Source organism: Phodopus roborovskii, unplaced genomic scaffold (assembly GCF_943737965.1).
Source record: "Phodopus roborovskii unplaced genomic scaffold, PHOROB, whole genome shotgun sequence".
Taxonomy (NCBI): Eukaryota; Metazoa; Chordata; class Mammalia; order Rodentia; family Cricetidae; genus Phodopus; species Phodopus roborovskii.
The window spans coordinates 25,732,642-25,758,939 of record NW_026126407.1 but is presented as its reverse complement, the minus strand read 5'-3'; the positions used below and the strand labels follow the sequence as shown (position 1 = coordinate 25,758,939).

The 26,298-nt window shown below is 38.1% G+C and overlaps 2 protein-coding genes across 16 annotated transcripts in view; both read left to right on the top strand.

Annotated features, from left to right (window-relative positions):
- Window positions 1-4,181, top strand: part of Fnip1 (folliculin interacting protein 1) — a 79,426-nt gene extending 75,245 nt beyond the window's left edge. For both annotated transcript variants that reach the window (XM_051180683.1, XM_051180684.1), the window contains one exon: window positions 1,540-4,181. In XM_051180683.1, the coding sequence (XP_051036640.1) occupies window positions 1,540-1,618 (79 nt within the window). In that variant the 3' untranslated portion in view covers window positions 1,619-4,181. The remainder of the gene's footprint in view (window positions 1-1,539) is intronic.
- A 4,841-nt stretch (window positions 4,182-9,022) lies between these two features.
- The window catches only part of Rapgef6 (Rap guanine nucleotide exchange factor 6), a 173,455-nt gene continuing 156,179 nt past the window's right edge, over window positions 9,023-26,298 (top strand). For 5 of the 14 annotated variants that reach the window (XM_051180674.1, XM_051180667.1, XM_051180673.1 and 2 more), the window contains exon 1: window positions 9,028-9,273. In XM_051180674.1, coding sequence (XP_051036631.1) covers window positions 9,205-9,273 — 69 coding nt within the window. In that variant the 5' untranslated portion in view covers window positions 9,028-9,204. Of the gene's footprint in view, window positions 9,274-26,298 lie in introns of all 14 variants that reach the window. The other 9 variants (XM_051180668.1, XM_051180665.1, XM_051180664.1 and 6 more) reach the window with 5 other exon arrangements.

The window sequence follows — 26,298 nt, the reverse complement described above, 5'->3', positions numbered from 1 at the left end:
TTTTTTTCTAAATTCAGTTTCTATGAAAAGTAAAAGGGTCAGTGTTAATCATTTAGAATCCTATATGTTATCACAAACCAAGTAAAAGTCTAAGCTTTTTTTCGTTACTCATTCTGGGGATTTACCCTACAGCCTCAGGCACAGGAAGTATATATACTCTACCAGAGTTATTTCTCATCCCCCTTTCCCAATTGTTTTAGACATTCTAGTGTGTAGACAATATCCAAATTGGAAATGGCTAATTCTGTAAGTAAACATGCCGTTTGTCACATATTAGGAGTGAACAGGATTTTGGGTGATTCCAAATATTTCTGACTTCAGTACTGTTTGTATTCTATACTAAGGGTGGTTCAAATGCCAATTAGAAAATGGTTCTCCAGTATTTGGAAAGTCAAACACAATATAATCTTATATTCATAGTAAGTGGAAGAGAGAGAGGGAGAGACAGACACTGTGATACCTGTATTAATATCTTAAAAAACAAATTTTACAATAATATACATATAACCCAAGTTCATGGTATATTTGGTGTGAAATGGAAAGTAAATTACCATCTTTTCAATTTCTTCCCCAACATTAACACTGTTGACATTGTTTATTGTGGCTGAATTTTAAAATGCATAAAAATAGAAATTAGTTTGTATTCTTTTAGTGTGCAGCATGCAGCTAATATACCCTGAATATTTTTATATGGATATATACTGATACATCTCATTTTATGTATCAGTATATCATTTTATATACACAATTTGATTTGTGTAGAATAAATTCTATTCCTGGGAGTAGAATGTTTGATTAAAGGACATGCACATTATACACAAAATTTTGGTAACACTAAATGCTGTCTGGAAAGTACAGTCTGAACTCCATAAGCACAAGAAGCCATTATCTATTAGGCAGACTAGTGGCAGACTTTCAGATTGTTGCTTCTGAGTTGGCATATGATTTTTTTCTTCAAATTCCTTAAACAAGCCAAACCTAACTTTTCTAAATATATTGACCATTTTTCTTTTACTGAAAATTACTTGAGTTTTTAATTTTTTGTTTATTTTGAGACAAGGCTTTACTTTGTAGCTTAGTGTGACCTCAAACTTTGTGATTCTCTTCCCTTAGTCCCCCTACCTCAGGGTTACAGATGTGTGCCACCATGCTTTGAATAATTTTTGGTATGCTTTTTTAAAGAAATTTCTATTACTTATAGCATATAGTATAGAAATACTTTTTGTTTAAAGCTCACACAGACTATTATTACTAGTAAATTATTTTTCTTGCACATCTGTCCCTAGATGAATGGCAGGTCAGCTGTGGTGCTTTCCTGTGTCTGTGCCTTGGTTTCCTTTGCATTTGCAACCTTCTTTTCCTTTGAATCTGTGGTGCTACTGTTAGTGAAAGTTTCTAAGTATTGTTATCTTTTAGCTCTTTATTCTTTTCCTTTTGGCCCAGGTAACCCCTTTGATAGTGTAGAAGTGATCATTGCCGGTGAAATTCATTATTTTGGATACAGAAGGCCTAAACTGAGTTTTCTTTTCTTTATTTCAGGATCGAATCCAGCGACCTCCCTCTTCTGGCAGCTGTAGCGAGCACCCATTCTCCATATGTTGCTCAGATACTCCTTTAACATGACTAGAGGTTACCTTTGGTTTAAAGTTGAATAGAAACCAAGGAAGCAGGCACATTGTGTATCTATGAAGTTGTTGTTGTTCTGTTTTGTGTGTTAGTTTTCTCTGTTAGGCTTCTGTGTGACTGTGTCATCTCTAGCATGCTGTGTTGCATCACAGTATGCATAGATTAGATGGCTTTTTATTTTTAACTGGACATCTGGGTAGCAGTAGATTTTCAGCCAAGTGAAACTAAAGCACCATAAATAATTGGAGTGGCATGGTGGGGCAAATAGTATTTGCAAAAGCCAAAGTGCAACTTAGAAATTTCTGTGACTATCCAGGAAATTCATGCAAACTCTAAAATGTCACAACTCATGGATAGCAATAGATGTCTCACGATCAAATGGCAGAAATCTTCATTTCACTAATTTTTAGTTTTTATTTCTATGATACAGAAATCTACAAGACCTTGATTTGTTTTTTTGCAATTCAGATAAACTGATTTCTAGTTATTTAAGTATTTTAAACAACCTGTTAATTGTGAGAAATTCAAGATGTCATGTTGCCTATCCAAGTGTACATATGTATCTATTTTTTAAAAACAGCAGGGGTAGAGATTCAATATTGATAAACGTTTTTTAACATATTTTTTCATCTAGTATTGTATGTAATGTTGAAATACTATCTTCTGATGATTTTGTTTCCCATACTCTAAAATATATTTAAAGCCAATCTTTTTGAGGCTAAAGGTTGTAGATTCCCTTCTTTATAAAACTAGTTTTATAAGAACGAGCTAATTCTTATTAATATTTACATATTAATTTAATAAACAAAAATTGAGATTTAAAAAAGTGCACCAAAGCAACTGCAAAAATAATACTATACTTTTAAAATGTGCTCAGGTGACCACATACTTTGACTTCAGTATCGACCATTGAACCCATGTGAGCAGAATATTTGCTAATAATCCTCAATTTACACTAGTAGAAGTAATAACTTAAAAAATTATTTTCTCTAAGTGTTTCTTGTTTTAAAAAAAAAACAATTTTTTTCCAAGCTTTCCACTTAGCATTTGTCGTTGTCTTTATATATAATGTAGATTGTTGCCTGTAAGAAAGGCTAATAAGGAACCAAACTCTTGTAAGTAATGTAAATAAAAAGGTGGGTAGATAATGTTTTCAATATACTCTACTACCTCAGTTTACTTGAATACTGAATTATAGCTTACTCTTTGCCTGTGTGGGCTAAGATACATGTAATACTAGAACTAAAGTTGGTTTCTGTTTTCATTGACTAATTCTAAATTGTTTAGTTCAAAAACAAACAAAAACACAAAAAAGAGCCCTACTCGCTTGTTCAGTTATTGCATATATTTACTATAACACATCCATTCTTGCTATTTAAAATTTTCAGTAATTAATGGAAATTTTCTGAATTTAATAGTGTCTAATTACATTTTACCTTGTTCTTTACGTGTGTTCAAGAGAATTCCAACTAGAAAAGAATAAGTAGAACGTTTAAATGGAACATAAATCCAAAACTAGGGTGCCTGTAATTGGCCCTTGCCCCGTAAGCTGGTTCCAGTTAGTACCTGGGTCTCCCATGGATGACTTAATGCCAAAGAGTGTTTATAGATGTGTTTTCTTTGGCATCCTTGTATCCCATTTGTTAATAGGGTTGCTCTGTTGTGTTCTGTTAAAATTCAGAGAGTAGGTTTCTGTCAGAATTTAGAACCTGGAAAAGTTCCTCTATGGGCCATTGTATATTAGTTTTTGATTTTGGCTCAGAAGAGTATGTAGCAGGTAGATAGTGTTTTGCGATGTTTTCTTAATCATGGAACTTTTCATAGTTCTATTTGAAATCCTTCATTACCACTTAGTAACTCTAGTGTTTAATAAGTGAATGGCTTGTGCATCTATTATTCTCAAAACTCAGCTTTGCTAGAAAGGAAAGACCTACAGTTTCTTAAAGACTTACTAGTCCTTATAGGATTCCTGAGTTTGTAATACCTTTATCATCATACTCTTTACTTACTCAAAGCCCAAGGAATGAGCTGCTACTTCTTTACAGTGTGGCTGGGATAAATGTGAAAAGAGTTTTGGCCTGTTTAAAATAATTTTTCCAACTGCTTAATGGTACAGACAAATATGTGCTACATATTAAAAAAAAAACCTGTTCATTGTAATGGGAAATTAAAAAGGGATCTTTTATAATATAGAATTAAAACTAATTTTCCATATATGTAAACTAATTGATTTGATTTTAAATATCTTGACATTTCTTAATGTCTTAACTTTGACTTCAAAAATATTAAGTGCAATAAACATACTAGTACAGATTTCATTTTGTTGCAATTGGCACACAATGCAGATGATCACTAAAAACAATTTGCATAATGCCTATGTGTGGTAACTGTCTTATGATAATGTCCTGCTTTCTCTTAAGTTATTTAGATGAATATATAAAATGTACATACTTGTTTGTTCTGAATACATTTCTCAAATGTACACCTGTATTATAATAACCTCCCAGTTCTAGGGGGAAATTTGTGCAATAAACACATGTCAATTTGATGGGTAATATTGGTGTTTCTTTCATATGTAAGTGAGGTGTATATGAATGACATTTTTAACTCTTGAGATGAGACAGCCTAGATTTGTGCCCCAGCCAGCCATGATACCTTTGAGCATGTGACCTTTCTATATTGGTAGAATCTGTTAATACTTAGATTGTAAGAGTCAAATAAATAATAATTCTTAAGAAATTAGCTAAACCAGGCAGTGGTAGCATATATTTGTAATACCTGCCCTCAGGAGCCAGAGCCAGATGGATCTCTATGAGTTAGAGGCCAGCCTGTCTGCAAAGCAAGTATCATGAGAGCCAGAGCTGTTACACAGAGGAACCCTATCTCAAAACAAAACAAACAAAAAAAATTTAGGTAAGTGTCAAGTCTCACTAACTTTTTGGTTGCTACCTTTTACCATGTAATCTGAGTAGTTACCATATAATGTTCAGAGAATTTTTAATGTATGCTCTTGTACTTGTAATTATAGTGCCCAAAATACACTGATATATTCATACACCCAACTTTACACACAGTGATAAATTGAAATTTTAAATCCAAACCAAGAGGACACCATATAAAGCTGTTTAAGAACATTTTCTTCAAAACAAATGATCACTAATTTTACAATTAAAAAACCACAACAGCGTGGATGTTGCTCCAGTTTAGATGTAACTCTGAGCAAATGTGCTCTCTTGTTGTGCATCATGTGGGATTCTGCCCTTTATCCATCCTTGGCACCTGCTCTGCAGCAATCATTTAACACTGACTAGGGTTGCTGGGAAGCTACCTTCCTTAAGTTAAATCGAGTTGAGTTAAACGTTGAGGCAGTACTAGCTAGAGGAGAACCCAGTTTCACATATTAATTAACTCTATCACTTTTATATTTAAACAGAGGAGTGTGCTATTTTACAGCAGTGAATTGTCAAACACTAGGAAAGCAAGGGTCAGTTATTTATGAGCTGTTCCTAAAAGCTTTCAGAAATTTTGTAACATTTCTAAGTAGCATGGAAGACTGATTTTGCTAATTAGAAATTGAGTGAGATACAGAGGATTTAACCTGATTATCTAATTCATACAGTCTCTTGTAAAGTCCATCTTGTCTCTTAGATCAAAAAGTTTTCCCAGCTATTTAGGGTGACAGGTGGCAAAGCTATGCAAGTTTTTCTTTTTTGGGGGAGGGGGGTTTTCTCTGTGTAGCTTTGGAGCCTGTCCTGGAACTCACTCTATATAGATCACCAGGCTGGCCTTGAACTCACAGAGATCCACCTGCCTCTGCCTCCCAAGTGCTAGAATTAAAGAACATCACTGCCTGGCCCAAGTGTTTTTTTTTTTTTTTTTAATGTGCTTTCCTGTGTGGAAGGGGAGCCTAAAGTAACAAGTGAGGCCAGGCCTGAGCTGAAGGCTTATTAGGGGCATGACCTTGTGATGTCTACAAGTCATTAGACAAGCTTGGCTATTAGTAATGTTCCATTCTAAACTTTTAGAGGATAGTTAGACTAGCTGAGTTTGGGTTAGGGTAACTAGTTTATTTAGCAGGCTGCCACAGTTCTATTGTTCTCAGTTTATTTATAATTGGATCTAAGTTGACTCAAGATACTTTTATAAAATAAGCCATCAGGAGTTGGAGAGATGATTCAGTTAAGAGCAATTGTCCTAAGTTCTAGTCCCAACACCCACATGGTGGTCCAAATGTCTGTAACTCCAGTTCTAGGGAACCTGATGCCTTCTTCTGGCCTCCAGGAGCACCAGATATGTACATGGTATACATATATGTAGGCACAGCATTCATACACATAAATATTATATATTTAAAACAAATCAGATTTTATTTCTTATATTTTAAGTAAGAATTTTAATTACATCAAAACTATCCAAATTATTCAAAGTTGACCTTATATTTTAGAGAAATCATTTTCCAGAAGAAATAGTAGTAGCAATGTTTGGATTGTACTGGCAATACACTAAATGATTCACATGATTTAACTCATAATCTTGAGAACCCTGAAAGGCCACTATTTCCATAGAGGTGTGCAAATTGACATTCAGTGGTACATTAAGTACCACTGTACATAACTGTAATAACTGTAATAAAATGCTTGCCCTGGGTTGGATCCTCAAGACTGGGAAGCAACTTCGTTTCCTAACTAAAATTTAAATTCAGGTCTGATTGCCTGCAGAGTTCAAGTTTATAATGCCAAGCTTTTGGGTTTTTTCCCCTTTCTAAATACTAAGATGATAATGAACATTAATCTTGGGTAGGGAGTAAAGCATAAAATTTGGGACTGACTTTTGGGATCTAGGTTATATACACCAAAAATGATGTGGGTCATTTGCAACACTGTCCTACTTTCTCTTGCTGTGATAAAATACTGACCAGAAGTAACCTGTGGAGAAAAGGGTTGGATTTCATCTCATAGGAAAGCCAAAGCAGGAACTCGCACAAGGTAGAAACCTGGAGGCAGGAACTGAAGCAGCAACCAAAGGAACACTGTTTACCGACTTGCTCATAGAACCCAGGACCTCTGTTCAGGAGTGGCACTGCCCACAGTGAGCTGAGTGCTCCATCTCAATCATTAATCAAGGAATCACACACACACACACACTTGCTCACACACCAATCTAATGGAGGCATTTTCTCAATTGAGCCTCTTCCCAGATGACCAAAATAAACCAGCACAAGTACTGTTAACTTTTTCACAGTTTATTTCTGTAGTGGCTAAGCCATAAAGAGCTTCTGTGCCCAAACTTCAAAAAAGATGTGCTAATATGTTATAAACTTCAAATCTGTGAAAGCCCCAAGATCCAGTGGAAAATACAGCACTGTCATTACTCTAAAATGTTACAGCCTGAACTCTCCTCCAATTTATTAGAGATTCTTACCTTGTCACAAGAAAGGTACTGTGTGAATCATTATTAGAAAACATGTCTAATCATAAAAATCTTAAGAATCATAAGACTTCCCTAGTTAACTTACTTTGGGAAATACTGTGATGTACCTAGATGTGGTCAGAGCCCTCAGTTTTAAAAATTGTGCATAAATGAAATGTCAGCAGGCAGAGCCCCACAAGGAATGGTGTGGCCAGTGTGGCCCACCTGTGCTCTGACAATGGTGTAAAATTACTGTCCCAAAATGATGGATTCTGCAATTCTGTCACTTAGTCTTTCATTGTTGATAAAGTGTGTAATGGCTAACACTGATAGTCTTTTTGACAGAATCTAGAATCACCCAGGAGTTAAATCTATGGGCATGTATGTGAGGGAGTTTCAAGATTGGGCTAATTAAGGTAGGGATGACCTACTCTTCTGTTTCATGGGCCCTGGGTACTGACCGAATAAAAAGGCCAGCTGAGCAGGAGCATTCACCACTGTTCCCTGATTGTGGACAAAATGAACAGCCACTTGACACCCCTGCCACTGTGGCTCAACAGGAAAAGGCACATGTTATCAAGATAATCTGGGTTTGGTTCCCAGGACCCAGAGGGTATATATAAAAAAAAAAAAAACCTAGTCCTATAAAATGTCTCCAGACCCCCCACACGAGCAGTGACATATGCTACACACAAAAATGTTTAAAGAAAAAAAAAAAGAAAAAGAAAAAAACCAAGGGCTGCAAAGATCGCTCTGTGACTTAAGAACAAGTAGTGCACTTAGGAGTGGGCCTGAGTTCAGTTCCCAGCACCCAGGAGTTAAATCTCTGGGCCTCCTGTTAATTCCAGCTAACCCCTTGGGCCGAAATTAACCTATGTTCCTTTTATCGGAGTACTTTTTTTTTTTTTTTAATCCCAACAGGAAGAATAACTAATACTCAGTCTTTACAGCAGAATACCAAAGGGTTAATAAACCAACTGAAGCTGTCTTTATTTTAGGAAAAGAGACTAGAGTGCAAAACTCAATGCAAAACCCCTCATTATTGGCTCCAGGCAACTTAAAACTCAGCTCCCTGAAGAACTGCAGAGGTTAGGTTAAAGCAGTGGCACCTGGCCTTAGCTGGCCCCCAACCACCCACTCACAGGGATTTAATCAAGAATGTTAGGTCAGAAATGTTGGAGGCATAGGGAAATAAAAAGGCAGTTCTACCTCTACAGAAGCATATTTGTCAGACCAGGTGGGGCCTGCACACGTGGTACAAAGGTCTTGTGTGTTTTATAGGACATAAAAAGGCACTGGGATGTAAGAACCCCATCTGCAGGTAGGTTTCCCAACAGTCTCAAAGTGGCAAGTACCAAAGAGGTTGGTATGTGGATCTTATCAGAAGTTTCTTGGATCCTTGATAGCCCACAGGTGTTACCTGTTAACTTTCCTATCGAGTTTTTCAGCCCACCTGCGGCTTTTTAGGGCGTAAACCCTTTAAAGATCCTGAACCTAGTGCATGCTAGGCCTGACCTTTTATCTCCAGTCTTGAAAACTTTTTTTTTTTTTTTTTTTTTTTTTTTTGTGGGCAGCTTTCACTAGCGAGTTTGTAGCTTGGTTTGGTTTTCAAAGTAACACTGGATGTGCGAATATTGCCCTGAGATCCATGGCTTGCGCGGCGGTGTGTGGGCTTCCCGGCTTGCTGAAAGGCGGCCTCGACTTCCGCGAGCCTTGAGAGCCCGGCGGCTTCCGGACTCGGGCACTAAGGTACACGTCCTGAGCGCCTTCCCCACAGTTGCTCCTCACCGGCTATTTTTGGCAAGGCCTTCAGAGCTTTTCCGGAACCTCAGCCGGAAGCTGGGGATGCGGAAGCTACAATCCCATGACGAACTCTCGCGACGGAGGCCTAGCTTCTCACTCCCACCCCCAACCTTAACTCTTTACGTCACGGCTAGGCTGGCGTGAGTGTGCGCATTGTGCGCCTGCGCACTTGCCCTCTCGCCCCCGCGCAGGCGTCTTTCTGGCCAGTCGCGCGTGGGCTGAGGCCCTGGGCGGGCGTTGCGAAGACTTGTTTGCTTGAGTTTGGACCCTGCGACAGGTCTCAGTTCCCTCCCGGTGGGGCGGGCGCACACCCTGGTTTGGCGAATGGGCAGCTAGACGCAGGCTGGGGAGTGTGGGGCTGCGGACATGAACTCGCCCGTGGACCCCGGCGCTCGGCAGGCTCTGAGGAAGAAGCCGCCGGAGCGTACTCCCGAGGTAAGTCCGGGCACTGGCGCGTACCCCTCGGCCCCGACCCGGCCGTTGTCGCGCGCGGGCTGGTGAGCGCCTTTCCTGCCGCTCCCTGCTGAAGACTTCCTTGTACCTCTGATAAGAAAACACCGTTACTGTGGACTGAGTTCTGAATTTGTGTGTGCTCAAGCGGGCTGAAAAGCAAGGTGGGAATTGTAATGTGTAATACAGTTCAGACGATAGCCAGTGCATGCTCTTCTCTCAGATACTGGACAGTTGCCCCCAAAAGACGGGCTTCCAAAAGACCATATCAGACTCTGTACCAGCCAGGCGGAAAGCTTCTGTCAGGTGAATGTTGAGTAGTTCCCTAGGTGCTTTTTCAAACTGCCCATCAGATTATTTGGTAAGTTTTCTTGGTTTGGAGACATGTCTATAATCAGTGGTATTGTACATTACACCAAAAGAAAAACCCAAAGCGTTTTGAATGGAATGAATCGTCTTCGAAATTGCAGTAATTAAAATGCTTTTAAGTCTTAGTCACGCGAGTTTCATATGTATAGTGATTTGCATAAAGTTTCAGAAACTTGGGCTAACACTCAGGGACATGACATTAAAACCATGGTGAAGCTGTGATTAGTCCAGCTTGTTATTGAGATCCCGATCTTTGCATAGGAATGTGGCAGTTTTTAAAAATTACCTTCCGGGGCTAGTAATCCCATGAATCAGTTTTTCTGTGGTGATGATGAGTTTTGCAATGTTCGTTTTAATTTTATTTATAAACATAATGTAGGTAATGAGGGGAAACCCTAAGTAATTCGGTCTCTTCTGAGTTAGTTTGAAATTGAGTCTTTTTTTAAGCAGAGGAAATTTTCTGAACTCTCCGTTGAAGTTATACTTGGTCATGTGTGCTGCGTGGAGGACTTTTTATCTCGTTTTACTGGAATAGCAACATTGTAGAAAGGAATGTTAACTGCTTAGATTCATTGGCTGTCTTTTTGAATGAGTGTAGAATTTGGGTTACTAGTAAGAAATCATTAACCAGAATGCTAGTGATGGTTTATTTTGATAATTTGATGAAATTCTCACAAGTTAACTTCTGCTATTAGAAGATTCTTTTAGTGGACTCTTGAGGGTCTATTATATTAATTTAGTAATTCAAAGTTCTATTCTGTACATTAGAAAATTTTAATAAACAAAATAGGTCCTTTATAGTTCCTTTGTTCTGATGGCATAAAGAGAGAAGGTATAATAAACATGTAATATGCTAGCTAGTAATAGCTATTTTGAGTAACAGGATAAGGAGAATTGTAACAAGGGAGGATAAGTTAGATTAGAGTTTAAATGAACTAGTTCCTATTGTCCTAGGTAACTTGACTTTGTTGTTGTCATTGAATGAAACTGAGTATCCCTGCTCTCAGTAACCTGCAACTTAATCATTCTCGTGTAAAGATGATAGTAAGCTGGTCCACCTTACCTGGTTTTAGGATTTTGCTTGACTTGATGAACATTTTATTGATGCATGAGAATGGCATTGTGCGTGGAGTTTTGTGAAAAGGTTTTTGCAAGCAGAGGAAGTAGTCATTGCAAAGACTGTGATGACAATGTTCTTTTCATGTATTCCAGGAATAGCAAAGAACTCTTTGAGTAGTAGAGAATGACCAAGATTGGATAGGAAGTCAGATGGTGCTGTAGGGTAGGGCTTTATCTGATGATTTTATTTTCACTTAAATTAGCGAGCTTCTGTCTAAAGGTTTTGAATCAGAGGAATGAAACTAACTTGTTTTTAAAAGACTTGGCTGCTATGTAGCGGGTAGAACCAGAGTAGGAGTAGGAAGTTAGAAGCTATTGCATAAATGGGCTAAGAGATGATGATAGCTCAGACTAAAGCAACAGTGATGTAGGTTCTGAGTAGCCATCAACTTCTGGAAATATTTTTTTATGTTTAGCCAAGAGTATTTGTTAATGACACATTAGGTGTAGACTACGGGAAAGAGAAGAATTGAACATGCTTGTAGAGTTTTTGTCTAAATAATTATGGAGTGTTGGAGTTGTTACCAAACACAAGTTGAAGGAAGAGTAGTCAGACAAATGGCCTGGGGTGTAGTGCAGTAGAATAGTGCACACCCAGTATTCATGGGATCCTGGGCTTAATCCTCAGCACTACAAAACAAAAGTACACAAGATTTGCTGGAGTTGATTTGAGGGAGAAGGTCAGAAATTATGTTTTGAATGTCTAGAGTGTCAGAAATGTTGGAGTAAATAGTTACACATAAAATTTATGTTCCTAAAAGAAAGGTTAGCCACACCTCTATACCATTTGTAGCTAGAGCAGAAATACGATACGTACAGCATGACTGAAATCTCAGGTGAAGAAGTCTGATGACTCTTCCAGCTCCTCCTTCCCTGAAGGAACTTTGAGGGCCTTTTGCAGCTGATAACTGTTGTGATTAAGATGGCTGTGCACTTAGAACAGTATTCTTAAAGTTCTGAGTATTTAAGTGGGTCTAGGAAAGTGACCTAACTTTAAAATCTGAATACTTTGGGGGGCATTTTTTATATGAACCACTTGAAATGAGATAATGAAAAATATTTATCAATTTGCCTACAAGTGGCAATACGTAGTATTCATGTATTGGCTTGTTATTTCTTCTTTCTGGAAAGTAATTTATTATCTTTTAATAAATTAAGACTTTGCATTGAAATCTTATCACAGGAGTGCATCTGTAAATCCTTCTTTTATTATTTTTCAACTCCTCTGTGTTTCTGATACTTTGAATCTTTTTCAAGCATGCTGTTCTAATACTGTGTTCTAATTGCTGGTATGTATGTGGCTTTGATCCCCTTGAGGGCAGTGCCTGTGTTCTTGTTTTTTCCTTCATCGTGCTTTATAATTCTAGCAGTAGTGATGTCTTATCAGTTTGATGTTGGATATGACAAGCCTGCAAATTTTCTGCTAAGTTGAATAAGGGCTATAGAGATGACTCATGAACATGCCCTTGCTTTTCTTCCAAGGGACCTGTGCCATTTTCCCAGCACCCTTATTCAAGTAGCTCACATCACCTGTCACTCCAGCTCCACGGGATCCAGTGCTCTCCTAATGCTTTCCTTGGGCGCCTTAACACACATGGGTTGTAAGATCTAGCTTGCTTTTGTTACAAAAGCTGGGCTGAGGACTGAAAACATGCAAACATTAGATTTTTTTTAATAATTATTTAACCTGCTTCAGATTTAGAATAATAGTCTTTGACTATAAGCCTGTAGAATAGACATTTTTTTTTTTTTCCCTGAACTGGCGAAAGAGTGCCATTGTACTTTAGTCATTTTTGAGTGAGTCACTTTGCACATCCTGAGGGTGGCAGAACAAAGATTCTGCTGTGTGTTTCCCCAGCCAATGTACATTCAGAGGGTTCCTTGGAAAGAAAAAAAAAACTTATTTATACTTCTGGGTCCTTTGAGTTTCATTTGTAAATCCAACTAGATAAAAAGGAATGTCTAGATCTAGATGAGGTCTTAAGGAAAAGCTGGTGGCTAGAGAAATGGCTCATCCATTAAGAACACTTGTTGGTCTTCAGAGAAAGTGATTTCAATTCCCAACTCCTAAATGGTGGTTCACAACCATCTGTATCTCTTGTTCCAGGGGAATTCATGCCCTCTAATGATCTCTTCAGGCACCAGGCACACAGGTGTGCAAATATAAATACAGGCAAAACACCCATACGCATAAAAACGGAAAAGAAAAGCTGTGGGCAGCTGCGATTTGGGACCACATAGTTTCTGAGATGTTTAGGAACTTATTCAAATTCTCCCAGAAAGAAGTGCAACCAGCATGATGAGCTTGATAACATGGCAAAGTCTTTGGAAGGGATGGGGTGAATGTGAGCTCTATAAACCATCATTAGACAAGCCTAGTTAAAGTGGGATGTGGCTGTACATAAAAACAGAATGGTGACTTCTGGCATGGCAGTGGAAAGCTACCATTAATGCTACCACTAATCTTTCCCACTCCTACCACTAGAGCTTTTGGAGAAGTGCATAGGAACTCACGTTGTGACGAAGTGTAATAAAGAAATTGTTAATAAATTCTAGGATTTGATAACTTCATTGATGTTATCATGGAAGATGTCACAGAGTTTGAAATTGTACCAGAAGGAAGATTACTAAACTAGATCAGATTTGATAAATGGAATAATGTAGCAATGCTGGTTGCTGAAGGAGAGCTTAAATTATGAGTGGATTTCCTTGAGTTCTTGACTCATGCTAGATTCTGGGTTCTGTTTGTTTGTTTTGCTTTTACCTATTCTATAAAGTTAAGTTTTCATTAATGGGAAATAACTGAAGATGTATACTAATTTTTCTAAGCTAATCCTAGTTATTTTTGGGAAAAGAATGTGTGTGTGTGTGTGTGTGTGTGTGTGTGTGTGTGTGTGTGTGTGTGTGTGTTCGTGTTCATTCTCTTAAGTCCAAAGCTAGCCTGGTCTACAGGACAGCTAGGACTACACAAAGAATTCTCGAATTACCAGCAAATAAATAACTAGTAACACACACACACACACACACACACACACACACACACACACACACACAATATCCAAGCAAACAGGAGTCTGAGGCAGAAGAATTAGGAGTTCAAGGCTAATTTCAGTTACCTAAGTTTGAGGCTAGCCTGGGCTACATGAAACTTGTCTCAAAACCAAACAAAACACTAGGATAAATTCTGTAGTAAAATTTCCATGTTCTGGAGTCATAAGCAGCACTCAATTTGCTCTTCTGGAGAATGCCTCCAAAATGCCACTCTCCTAATTCTTTGGTATGAACCATAACTTTGGCAGTGGGAGAGCTTAAGGGCTTTGACACAGGGCAAACAATGAGATTCATTCTATAAAATCCTAATACATAGTGGAATTTGTATAACCTAGCAGTTGTTCATAAACAGTGGTATTTTAGCTGATGTGTGTGGGAAGAGGGGCACTACCAAAATCAGATTCATACATACAAAGGAACTAAATTCCAGAGAAGTAAAATAAAGTTTCTTGATCAAGCAATATGATTTAATGGTGACTTTCTCAGCACTGGCCTTACTTAGGATAGTGAACTACAGAGAAGCTATCTTTTTAACTTTGGGCTATTTATTTATTTCTTTGTATTGATACCTAAGTGGATGCTTTCTCCCACCAACAAGTGCTCTTACTCTTGTTATTTTAAGACAGTGTCTTACATACCCCAGGCTATGTAAGACACATGCCTGACTACAATAAATAAATGCCATTCATTTAGTCATATCTTGTACAGCATGAAGTTGGCTCTTTGATACTAGTTATTTTTCTCATTGTGACAAAATACATGTCAAAGGCAGCTTAGGGAAGAATTTATTCTGGCTCATAGTGAGGGTACTGAGCATTATAGCAGGAAGGCATGGCAGCAGGAACTTTAGCACCTGGTCACATTTGACCTGTAATCAGGAAGCAGGTAGGTACATGCTGATGCTTAGCTCATTTTCTCTTTTCTGTCCAGTCTGGAATACAGCCCATGGGATTGTGCAGCCATATTAAACTTTTCTAGAAACACCTTCATTAGACACACCCAGAGGTATAGTCCTAAGTGATTCTACATCCTGTCAAGTTGACAATAAAGACTGACTATCACAATTTGTACCCACAAGTTTAATTTTGTATATCCAACCAACTACAGATGAAGAATGTTTTGGGAAGGGATGTGGGATGTAATTCTGTGGTATAGTACTTGCCTATAATGTGTGAATCTCAGGGGTTTGATCCCTCACCAATGCAAATAGTAAAAGAAAAAGTACTGCAAAAGAGATTGTGTCTGTAGTGAACAGAATTTTTTTCCTTTGTCATTATTCTTGAATGCCCTATCACAACATTTTACCTAACATTTCCATAACTGGTGGTTTGAATAAGAATGATCCCCATGGCCTCATAGATTTGAATGCTTGGTCACCAAGGAATGGTGCTATTAGGAAGTGTGGCCTTACCTTATTGGAGAAGTGCATTGCTGGGGATGGACTTTGCGGTTTCAAAAGCACAAACCATGCCCACTGGCCCTTTGTCTTTTTTCTGCCTGTGAAGCCAGATGTAGAACCTTCAGTTCCTCTCCAGCCATGTCTGCCTCAATGCTGCCATGCTTCCCACCATGCTGATAATGGACTAAACAAACCTCTGAAACTGTAAACAAGCCCTAGTTAATGTTTTCCTTTATAAGAGTTGCCGTGGTCATGGTGCCTTGTCATATCAGTAGAACGATGGCTAATACCTCTACACTTTCCCATCACTGCCTTAGTTTTCTGAGGTAAGCCCACCAGAAACAATCACACTGAAACTCTTAAAGCCAAAAAGAAAGTCTTTATTGCTGGCCTGCTGCATGGGAAACGTGCCCAAATCAAGCAGTCCCAAGACTTTGACTTTGTCTTTTATGCACAAACACCACACCTGGTGGTCACACTTCATTTAGCATGAAGCAGAATTTACAGAAGCCAAAAAGCAAGGTTAGTACATTTAGGGACTTTTCCTGGAACTGTAAATTAGGTAGGTCTTTGATGGATTAGGTTTTTATTCCTGTTTTGGCAGATGTTGGGCCTGCATGCTGGGTTTTAAGGTCAGAATGTTGCCTCTAACATGGCATCAGTTGTGCTAAGGTCTAGGAGCCTGTTATCAGAGAAAGATTCCTATCGTTTATGCTGCTGGTAAGTCTCTTAGGAAAAAATGTGTGATGTCTGGCACTGCAGTCTTCAGTGATATATTTTGTTGTTTGAGCATCAGGGGCTGGTCAACCTTTGCATTGTATCCTGTGGCAGTTTCTGTCACCTTGAGACTCCAGAGCTCAAACCTGGCTGAGGTTCTTGGGAGTATTTCTCTCAGGTAAATCAGGAGTGTGAGAAGCCATCACAGTACTGAGAACGAAGTAGGTAAAGACATGTCTTCATAAAGACCTTCTGATTATCAGTCACTCTGCTAGATAGATATGTCAGTGGCTGTTTAGTGCACCTCTGGACCTTCAGTATTCTCAGGCTGTTTGGAAGTGTTGGCAGATTAGGTGGCTCGGAGGTTGATGAGCTACTGACCTCAGGCTATCAAATGCCAGAATTATTTCAGTTGATGAGCCACTGAAAAAGAAAGACTATCATTCCCATGTAGTTCAGACGCTTGTCAGCTTCTGTCTGGCTCCATTCTCTACAGCTGTTTTCCTGAGCCTTCCTTCACCCTGTGACTTAGTCAGGCCCGATTGCAGCTACCAGACTGTGGTTCCCTGTTCTCAGCTTAATGATAGGTTCCATCTCAAGGCTCCTAAGCCTGACTTTGGAGTAGAATTTAAAGTGATGAAATGGGATTTCAGTTTACATGGACTTTTCCACCAAAGAAACTTATCAAGGCTTTAGACTTTTCCTCAGAATAGATGCCTCTTGTCCTATCATTTACAGTTGTTCCTTCGCCTATTCCTCCCTATGGCACAGATACTGTGCCTACTCTTTTTGGTTGATCGTGTGTGTTTTTCTCTGCATTTTCAAATATCCTTTTTCTTCCTTTATGGATTTCCAAAACTCTTGTCTTTTTCTGTTTGAAATAGTCTTTTCTTCTGGTTTACTCCATGTAGTCAAACATATCTTGGAAGTTCAGGATTGTTTCTGTTGTTAGTGTTCTGTGAAGTGTCAAGGACCTTTGGTATTTTGATACAGATTACATTGAGTCACTAGATCATTCTAGGTAGCAGAAACATTTTTAACAATTATATGGAATGTTTTTCTACTTTGTGTATGCACATGTGCTCGAGTACATACATGCTCATATTATGTGCATGTGCCACACGTGTGTGTGCTTATTAGTATTTTATATATTTGAATGCTCTGACATTGACTGCATATATATTTAGGAATGTTATTTTTTCTGCTGAATTAATACCCTTATGATAATACAGTGGCCTTCCTTGTTTGTCTCTTTTTTTACTCTTGACTTACAGTTAGTTGGTTTTTTGGATTCCATTTGAATGAAATATTTATTATATCCCTTTACTTTGTATCTGCCTGTGTCCTTAGAGGTGATCTGGATTTCTGATAAGCATATAGAGTAGTTTTTTCCTTTAATTATTCTGTATGTGTTTGGGGGATGTTTATCTGTAAACTGTAATGCTGAGGATTGACCCTGGGGTCTAGTGCATGCTAAGCTAGCACTATATCCCCAGACTGTTTAATTGCAGAATTTAAACTACTTGGATTCAAAGGAATTATGGATAGGTATGGTCTTACTATAACCATTTTGTAATGTGCTTTCTAGCTTTGTTGTTCCTTTTTATTTTTTATTTCTCCCTTGTCTTTCTTGATGATTTAGTACTTATTTCTTGGCTTTAGTATAGTAGTTTGATTCTGTGCTTATTAATTTTGGTTTATGTGATATATATATATATATATGTTATATATATATATATCTGTCTTATGGCTTCTATGACACAAACAACATCTTATTTTAAAATTGTAGCAACTTAACATGGTCATAAAGATAAGAAAAAACGGTGCTGAGGAGATGATTCAACTATTAAGAGCACTGGCTGCTCTTCCAGAGGTCCTGAGTTCAATTCCCAGCAACCATATGGTGCCTTACATCCATCTGTAGTGGGATCTGATGCCCTCTGCTGGCATAAAGGTGTACATGTGAACAGAGCACTCATTTATATAAACTAAGTAAAACTTTTTTAAAAAGATAAAAAGCAAAGGAACAAGAACAATTGTTTTAATTGAGACAAGGGTAAGACTATGCTAAAAATATATGTAATTATGTACCATTCTTAGCAATATTCAGTATTATAGCATCTGGATTTGTCTAAGTACTATCACTTGTCAGTTTTATATTTTTCTGTGTTTTCTTACTGGTCAGTCTCTTTTAGTTTAAAGAACTTCCCTTTACCATTTAAGATGGATCTGGTGGAGATATATTCTCTTCTTTGCTTTTGCTTGTCTGGGGATGTTATCTCTGATTGGATGCAGTATTCTCATTCTCTCTCTCTCTCTCTCATATGTTTGTTTATATTGGGATGTATAGGGGGAGGGCAGAACATGCATGCCACTGTGAACCTGTGGAGTCAGAGGACCACCTGACCAAGTTGTTTCTCTCTTTCCATTCCAGGGATGAAATTCAGGTTATCAGGCTGGGCAATAAGCAACCGTTTAACATATCCCTGGCTCTGGACATAGTATTGATTAACAATGTTTTTTCTTTGATATGAAAATTTCATGCCACTTCTTCCTACCTTTTAAAGTTCCTGCTAAGTCTGCTGTCATCAAATTAGGATACTTGTATGTGGTGTATTTTCACATACAGCTTCTAGAATCTTTTAAATATTTTATATATTCACATGTGTTTTTCCTCTATGTATGTCTATAGTTGCACTACATGTTTGTCTGCAGAGGACAGAAGAGGACAACAGATGCCTCTGGAACCAAAGTTACAGATGGTTGTGAGCTGCCATGTGGGTGCTAGGAACTAAACTCGGTCCTCTGCAAGAGCAGTCAGTACTCTTGACAGCTAAACCATCTCTCCAGCCCCTAAAATCTTTTTATCTTTTAAGAGTTTGACCAAAGAGATATCTTGGGGGGATAGATGTAACTGACTGGTTATCTTTAACCATTTAGTATATATAGATGTTTGTATCCTAATACAGATTTGGGACATTTCTAATACTATTTCTATTTCACTCAACAGTCTTTATACTTCATTGGCATTAAGTTCTTCTTGACACCCCGTAACTTGAATATTAGGGCTTTTTTTTTTTTTTAAACCATAACAGAGTGTTCATAAGTTTTCTTAATTTTTTTTTTCTCCATGGTTTTTTTTTTTTCCCCCAGTTTATGTGTGTTTGCAAGCACATGTGCAGGTACCCAAGGAAGAGACGAGTGTTTCAGGTCCCCTAGTACTAAACAGGCAATTTGTGAGCCACATGATGTGGATGCTGGGAATCAAACATCATCTGTAAGAGCAACAAGCACTTTGATTTGCTGCGCCCTCTCTCCAGCCAACCCTCCATCATATACTTTCTAGTAGCTGGTTACAAGATGACTAGTTTTTGTCTTGTGTTTTACCTGTTATGCTGTTAATGCTTTCTGCTAGTTTTAAATTCTTTTGAGTGCATTTTTCAGTTCAAGAATTCTGTTTGATTTTGTAAGAGTTGGCTTCTACCTCTTTAAGTTTATGTTAAAAGTTTGCTAAAACATTTTTTGTTTCATTTTCTTCAATCTCATTGAGTTTCTTTAAGAAACTGGTGTTTCAAGTTCTCTGAGATCTCTGACACTTGGACTGAAGTAAAATCCTGTTTTCTCAAAATATATTGATGCTTTGTGACATATGCCATTGAGTGCTGGTGCCATTCTTTGGGTGTCTAGGTATCCTAATCATCCTAATATAGTGTAGTTAAGCCTGGCTTTATGTGAGCCTGTTGTCACTTTCACTGTGTCAGCACTGGATAGAGCATAGGTCCACATTTGGTGGGAAACTGCTACCATATTGTCACCACTTTGATAACTGAGCACAATCTAAGCCTAGGTTTATCTCAGACTGAATATGTGTCATTTGGAAAGAACCAAGGGAATACCTAGAAAGTGTAGTCTGTAACAGCAAGCTTCTGCCTGGGGTCCTGTAGGCCCTGTTGCCTCATCCATAGCTCCCAAGTTTCTTTCTGGGGTCTGTTGTATGGCAATGCAGGATTCAACCTTGTTCAGGAAGAATCACTTTGAATAGATCTCTGATCCTTAGGCTCTTATGTCATACCAGTAGCCACCAGTTCTTGTAAGCTGTGTGGTACTTTGAGTCCACAGACTACTAAAACAGCACAACACATAGGGTCCTATGACCCAGGGTCACAGTGCTATGAGCTGCCTGTTGCTGAGGTGAATTGGACCAAAATGACTGCAGCCAGTCATAGTAATAAAAACCCTATACACTTGGTGTGTCTTCTGCTGGTATTGGGACTGTTCAGAGTCTCCATCCACAGGCAGGCCATTAGCATGCGACTAGTATTTGGCATTAGACATTTAAGATCTGACTAGCCACCAGATGATGCTTTTACTTCATGCTTTTACTTCAAGCACCCAGAAAGCAGAGGCAGGTGGATTTCTGTGAGTTTGAGGACATCCTGGTCTACAGAGCAAGCCAGAACACCAAAGCTACATAGATAACCCTGTCTCAGTAAAAGAAAAAAAAAATTTATATACATACATATATATATATATATATGTATATGTATATGTATATACATACATACATACATATGACTATAGCCTAGCACTAAGTTCCAGCACATAGTCTTGTGCTTTCTACTCTATCCCCATGTGTTGGGATAATGTTGAGGAAGGTGTGGTCCTGGGCCATCTGGCTGACTCTAAGCTGAATCATGCCTGTGTTTAACTCTTACATGCAGAGGTTTAACAATTTTGGGTGTGTTGAGATCTATAGCTTATGGTAATTAGAAGGACATGTCTGTTTTGCCAATGCATGGACCTGTCTGACACTTTGGCAGTTGAAGAGCCCTATCAGTTAATACTGACTTGGCAATACTAGTGTTGCCTGAGGTTGGGGAATGGGTGGTGGAGACAGTGCCTTGGCTACCAAAGCTGATGCTGAGCTGGTTCATACCTAAGTCTCTCACAGCTCTAGGAGACTGTACTACCTTTTAGCAGATCAGGTGTGCATTGGATCCAGTCCAAGACTGGAAATAATGCAGGCTGAAATTGAAGTTTGTTCTACCCATGCACAAATATCTTCCTGTTGTTGGAACCAGATTCAAGGCTCCATATTTGAACTCTAGCCTGCATACAGGGCATTCATTTTCTACAGATGCTTGGTCTCATCTTGGGCCAGGCATAAAACCGTAGGACAAAGAACCCTTGGCTAGTTTTCATACTCTGCTCCCTACCAAGTGGGATCTCTACTGCCTCTACTGTATGAGGTTGAAGGAAGGAAGTAGTCAGCCTCATGACCTAAGCATAGCTGTAAAGGATAGTGACTTGCTGGCAGAGGTCATGTGACTTTGCCCAACACTGGATTTCACCTTGGCAGGCCTGGTACTGAGTATCAAGGATAAGACCTAGGCTTAATTTCTTATCTGTACTCTAAGCAGGAGGCATCTCTCCATGCTGTGGAAAGATAATACAAATAACTCTTTGTTTCTTGCCTTCTTCAGTACATCTATTTATTTATTTATTTATTTTTATTTATTTATTTGTTGTGCTTAAAGCAGATAGTATCTGAGGATGGTGGCATGTGCCTGTAATCCTAGTATCCAGGAGTTGAGGCCAGGAAGATTTTGTTAGAGGATAGCCTCAGTTATGTAGGAAGTCTTTCTCAAAACAAAAGGCTGTAAAGCACAGCCTCTGGGGTGTCTAAACCAACTTTCTTAACTCTTTCTGAAAATTGTTTGGCATGTGAGTAGTTAATCAGATGGCTATGGGAGGTACTTAAATAGTCTTTCTCTGCCTCATCTATTTTAATTTTAGCTTTGTAGTATATTTTGAACTCGTAGTATACCTCCTGCTTTGTTCTTTGGCTCTTTATGTTTTATAACTCCATGTGACTTGAGGATTGTGTTTTTTAATGTTATGAAGACTGCCACCATTATTTTAATAGAGGTAGTATTGAATTTATAAATTAGTTTGGGTAGTCTCAACATTTTAACATAATTGATTTTCCAGTCTGTGAACAAAGGTGGTCTTTTTATTTCTATGTATCCTCTTCAGTGTTGAATGACTTTTATTATAGGGGTCTTTCTTCCTTTAATTAAATGTAGTATTGGGTACTTTTTCCTTGAGTGTCTGGGTTTTAACACATTGTTATCCTACCTTCCAAGTGATTTAGAGATGATTGTGTGTCATAATATCTCATTGAGCAAGAGTTTTCAGTGTGCAGAACCTGTTTTAGCCTTAGGATTCATCCTGAAAGATCCTCATGGTTAAGTTTTCTGGCATGTAATTATTTCCTAAGTAAAAGAGAGACTGAGTAAATGTTTAGGCTAATGAAGGGTTATTTTATTTTATTCATTTACTGAAATTCACCAGTTTTACAAGGTGAAAGGTAAGGACTGACACTTGATGTCCTCTAGCCACACATGTGACCTCACACAGACACATACATATCATGTACATATAAAAATAATAATTTACAAGAAATTAATTTCAGAATTTATGTAAATTTTCTTTAGGCCTCTCTGAGTTTTTTAATGGTAAATAGTTTCCAGACAGTATATTCTGGTCACAATTTCTCCTTCCTTATCTCCTCCCACCCTGCCTTCCCACCCTACCATCATGCCTTCTTTCTCTTTAGAAAACAAACATTAAAAAAAAAAAAAAAAAAAAAAAAAGCCAGAATTTTTTAAAGGGTGTGTGTGAGCACAAAACATACATATAAAAACAAAATCAAAAACTATAACATAAAAGCAAAAGACAAGATTTTTTTAAATGCCCAAACAATAAGAAAACCAAAAAATTTTTACAAAGATAACATTGAGTTCATTTTGTTTGTCTACTACTGGGCATGGATTCTTTCCTTACATTTGGTTTATCTGCTCATTAATACTATTTTTTCCTTTGCAAGTGGCTGTCCAAGTGGAGATAGCTTCTTGTTAGAGATGGGGACTCATGTCCACTTCCACTCTCAGCACTGGGACCCCATTTGGCTGTGCAGGCCTTGTACATGCTTCCATAATCTGAGTTCATATGTGTGTTAGTCCTATTATGTTTAGAAAACACTGTTTTCTTGGTGTGATCCATTCCTTTGGGATCTTAAAATCTTTCCACCTCCTTTTCCATTTAGTTCCTTGAGCCCTGAGTGGAGAGATTTGATGAAGATACCTTATTTAAAACTGAATGTTCCAAAATATCTTTCTTTACATTGTCCAGTTGTGGGTCTTTGTACTAGTTCTCATCTGCTACAAAAGGAAGCTTCTCTGATAGTGGTTAAATGAGACACTGATCTGTGAATATAGCATAATGTTATGGGGAGTCATTTTATTGCTATGTTCCTTTAACAGAACAATAGTATTTGGTTTTTTCCTAGGCCCATGTTCCCTAGTCTCAGATTCTTGGTCAAATGAACATGGGTTTCATCTTGTAGAGTGGGCCTTAAATCCAGTCAGATAGTGGTTGATTATTCCCACAGCATTTGTGCTACTATTGCACCAGCCTATCATGCATGTAGATTTGGGGTTGGTAGTTGGCTTGATGTTTAGCTTTCTCTAGCAGTGTGCAGAGTCCTTCCAGTACCATAAATACTAGTCAGAAGGGGTGAAGGCTGTAGTTAGCCATTAGCATGGCTTCTCCATATTAAATGATAATTAAATGTTATCTTTAGCAACAGGATCTTACCATCAGTTTGTGGAGAGGAAGCAATAGCCCTTGCAAATCACCTGAGTTGTTTCGGTGTCCCATAAGGCCCCTTTAGCCAACAACTCACTCAGTTAGATGTAACCCATTCCTGGCACTGGAAGTTTCATTTGGTGGCAAAAGATGTCTAGTTGGGGCATTGGCTCACTGATTGTTTGGTGACTGTGTGTGTGTGTGTGTGTGTTCCTGTATGATCCCCCAACTAGCCATTTCTGACTTTTTCAAGTATTAGTTGATGTTCTGAGAATCTTCACACATCTAGTGGAATTAGGGAGATGCTTCTACAGCCAATCTCTTCTGATCTTGGAAGCTAAGCAGGATGGGGTCTGATTAGTACTAGGATGGGAGAATTTGGAAGATGGCTATTCAGGAAGCAGCATATTTTGTAGCACAACATTGTACACTAAGAAAGAAGGGCAGGTCCCGACTGTTAATGAGAAATATATGTTCAAAATAGCGACTAATTATATATAATTCTTTGGTAGAGTGCTTGTCTGGTATTTATAAGGAATCTGAACCCCAGCATTGCCAGACAGTATTATCCTCCCCCAAATCATGAACTGTTTGTGAATTTAATTATTTCATATAATAGACTCAAATGAAAAGCACATAGATTATATCTACAATAAATGTTGTAGGTTTGGATTGTTTGAAGAGTGCATGAGAACTCATTTGTTTTAAGGTGGCAGTGACCCTACCACTCACCTTCACTCAGAGTCTTGCTTTAGTGGGGATATGTTTTTGGAAAAGCATCATTAGGCAACTTTGTGATTGTATGTACATCATAGCAAGTACCCACACAAACCAACATAGTACATTTCAATCACTTGATGTTGCATCTTAATGTGATCAAGAAATATAGTAAACATGAGTGAAGTTTCTGCCAATGTAACGTGGCACCTACTATTTTACAGTGAATTTTAATTTATTTTGGCAGTGTTAGGGATGAAACCTGGTACTTTATTCATGCTAGTCAGACATTTTACCCCAGAGTTATATCCCCAGCCCTTGAAATTTTTGTTTTCTTAATGTAAATAGAAGTATACTTTCAAAGAACTGTGAAGAGCTTGGGAAGAGATGAGTGCTTGCCTTGCTTGCAAGCATGAGAACCTGAGTTTAATCCTTAGAACTCATGTGGAAAATCAAGTGTAATGGTGTTTGTAGGATTCTTGTTGCTAACTAACCAACCAGCCAGCCTTTGTGAGTTCCCAGACAGTGGTGAAGGAACAAAACTAAGGTTTGTTCTTTGGCCTCCAAATGTACAAATGTGTATGCCTAAGCATACACAGCACTAGTAAAAGTTACAGTGAAACAGTCTAAACCAGTGATTGAGTCATTTATTATCCTTATCAAGTAATATAACTTGGTGTGTTTCTATACAGTTGGCAGGATGAAAGCTCTGTTTACATAGGAGTCACCACAGACACATGAGTAATGCATTGCACTATGACATTGTTATAGCTACAAGGTCACTAGACAATGGACAGTTTTCATTTCTATCATAATGGGACCACTGTTGTTTATAGCTAACTGCATTATATGACTTCAGCTTTTTTGCTTACATGAAATTTCTTATTCCTAATCCTAACCTAGTCTTTGTTCTAATGCCCTGAATAATTTCTGCAGTGCTTTGTTGGTTCGGTTTCAGAAACAGATGCTAGTGATTTGGGGTGTTGTCATGTCCCAGATGGTTAGCTTTCTGTCTTGCTCACTGCTTCTCCTTGCAGGCTCTATCAAATAGCTATCAAGTACATTGAAAGTGATTAACATCCCCTTTCTAACATTTGAATTTGTGACTGCAAACAAAATTGTTAAGACTTTGGGTGTGCCTCTATTTAGTGTTCATTTATTTATTTATTTATTTATTTATTTTGGTGGGGGGGGTTTGCTTGAATAGCTTTTGTTTCTTTTTCATATACCAAGAAGTCTAATAGCTCATGTACTTTCTGAAGCTTGTCTCATAATGATTAACTGATAAAAAAAAGTCCCAAAAAGCTACTTTCTACCTGTGTTTAAAACACAAAACAAAACAATAAACAAGCAAACTACCCACATGTTCTGGAAGTTGTCTTTTGTGAAGGCTTAGTGTTCTGTGACTTTAAAGTTTGGTATATGGGAAGACTGGTGTTTAGTAAGCATCCTGTTCTTGTTTTCATCCCTAGTTATGTTACCAGACAGATAATCTAGAGTGACATAGTGCCTGCCTATAAACTAGTGTCTCCTAAACAGTGCATATAGAACCACCTGTAGATTCTGGGTTAGGGCCTGAGAATGCATTTTTTCCCCAAACTGCTGAGTGTTGCTGATGGTGCTAGTTTAGGATTTCATAGGGCTGTTATTTACATGCACCAAAAACTCAAACTCAATTCTGGCTTTTTTTTCTTTTTTCCTCCTGGGGTGAGTGTTTTAGGATACTCTTATGGAGTCTTGACTGACTTGATTTTCATAACATGGGATAGGCTGATTTAGAATTCAGGAGTGGTGATTCCAGGACTATTGTGGATACTCTTATCTGTAGATTCTCAAATTCCCTTATATAAAACAATGTGTGTTGCATGTAACCTATGTATACCTTCTCATTACTTTGTAGTTTTTCTAGGTGACTGATAAATTAAAAATGTAAATGCTATAAGTAGTTGCTATTCTGTATTCAAGTACTAAATAAAAGCAGCTCTACT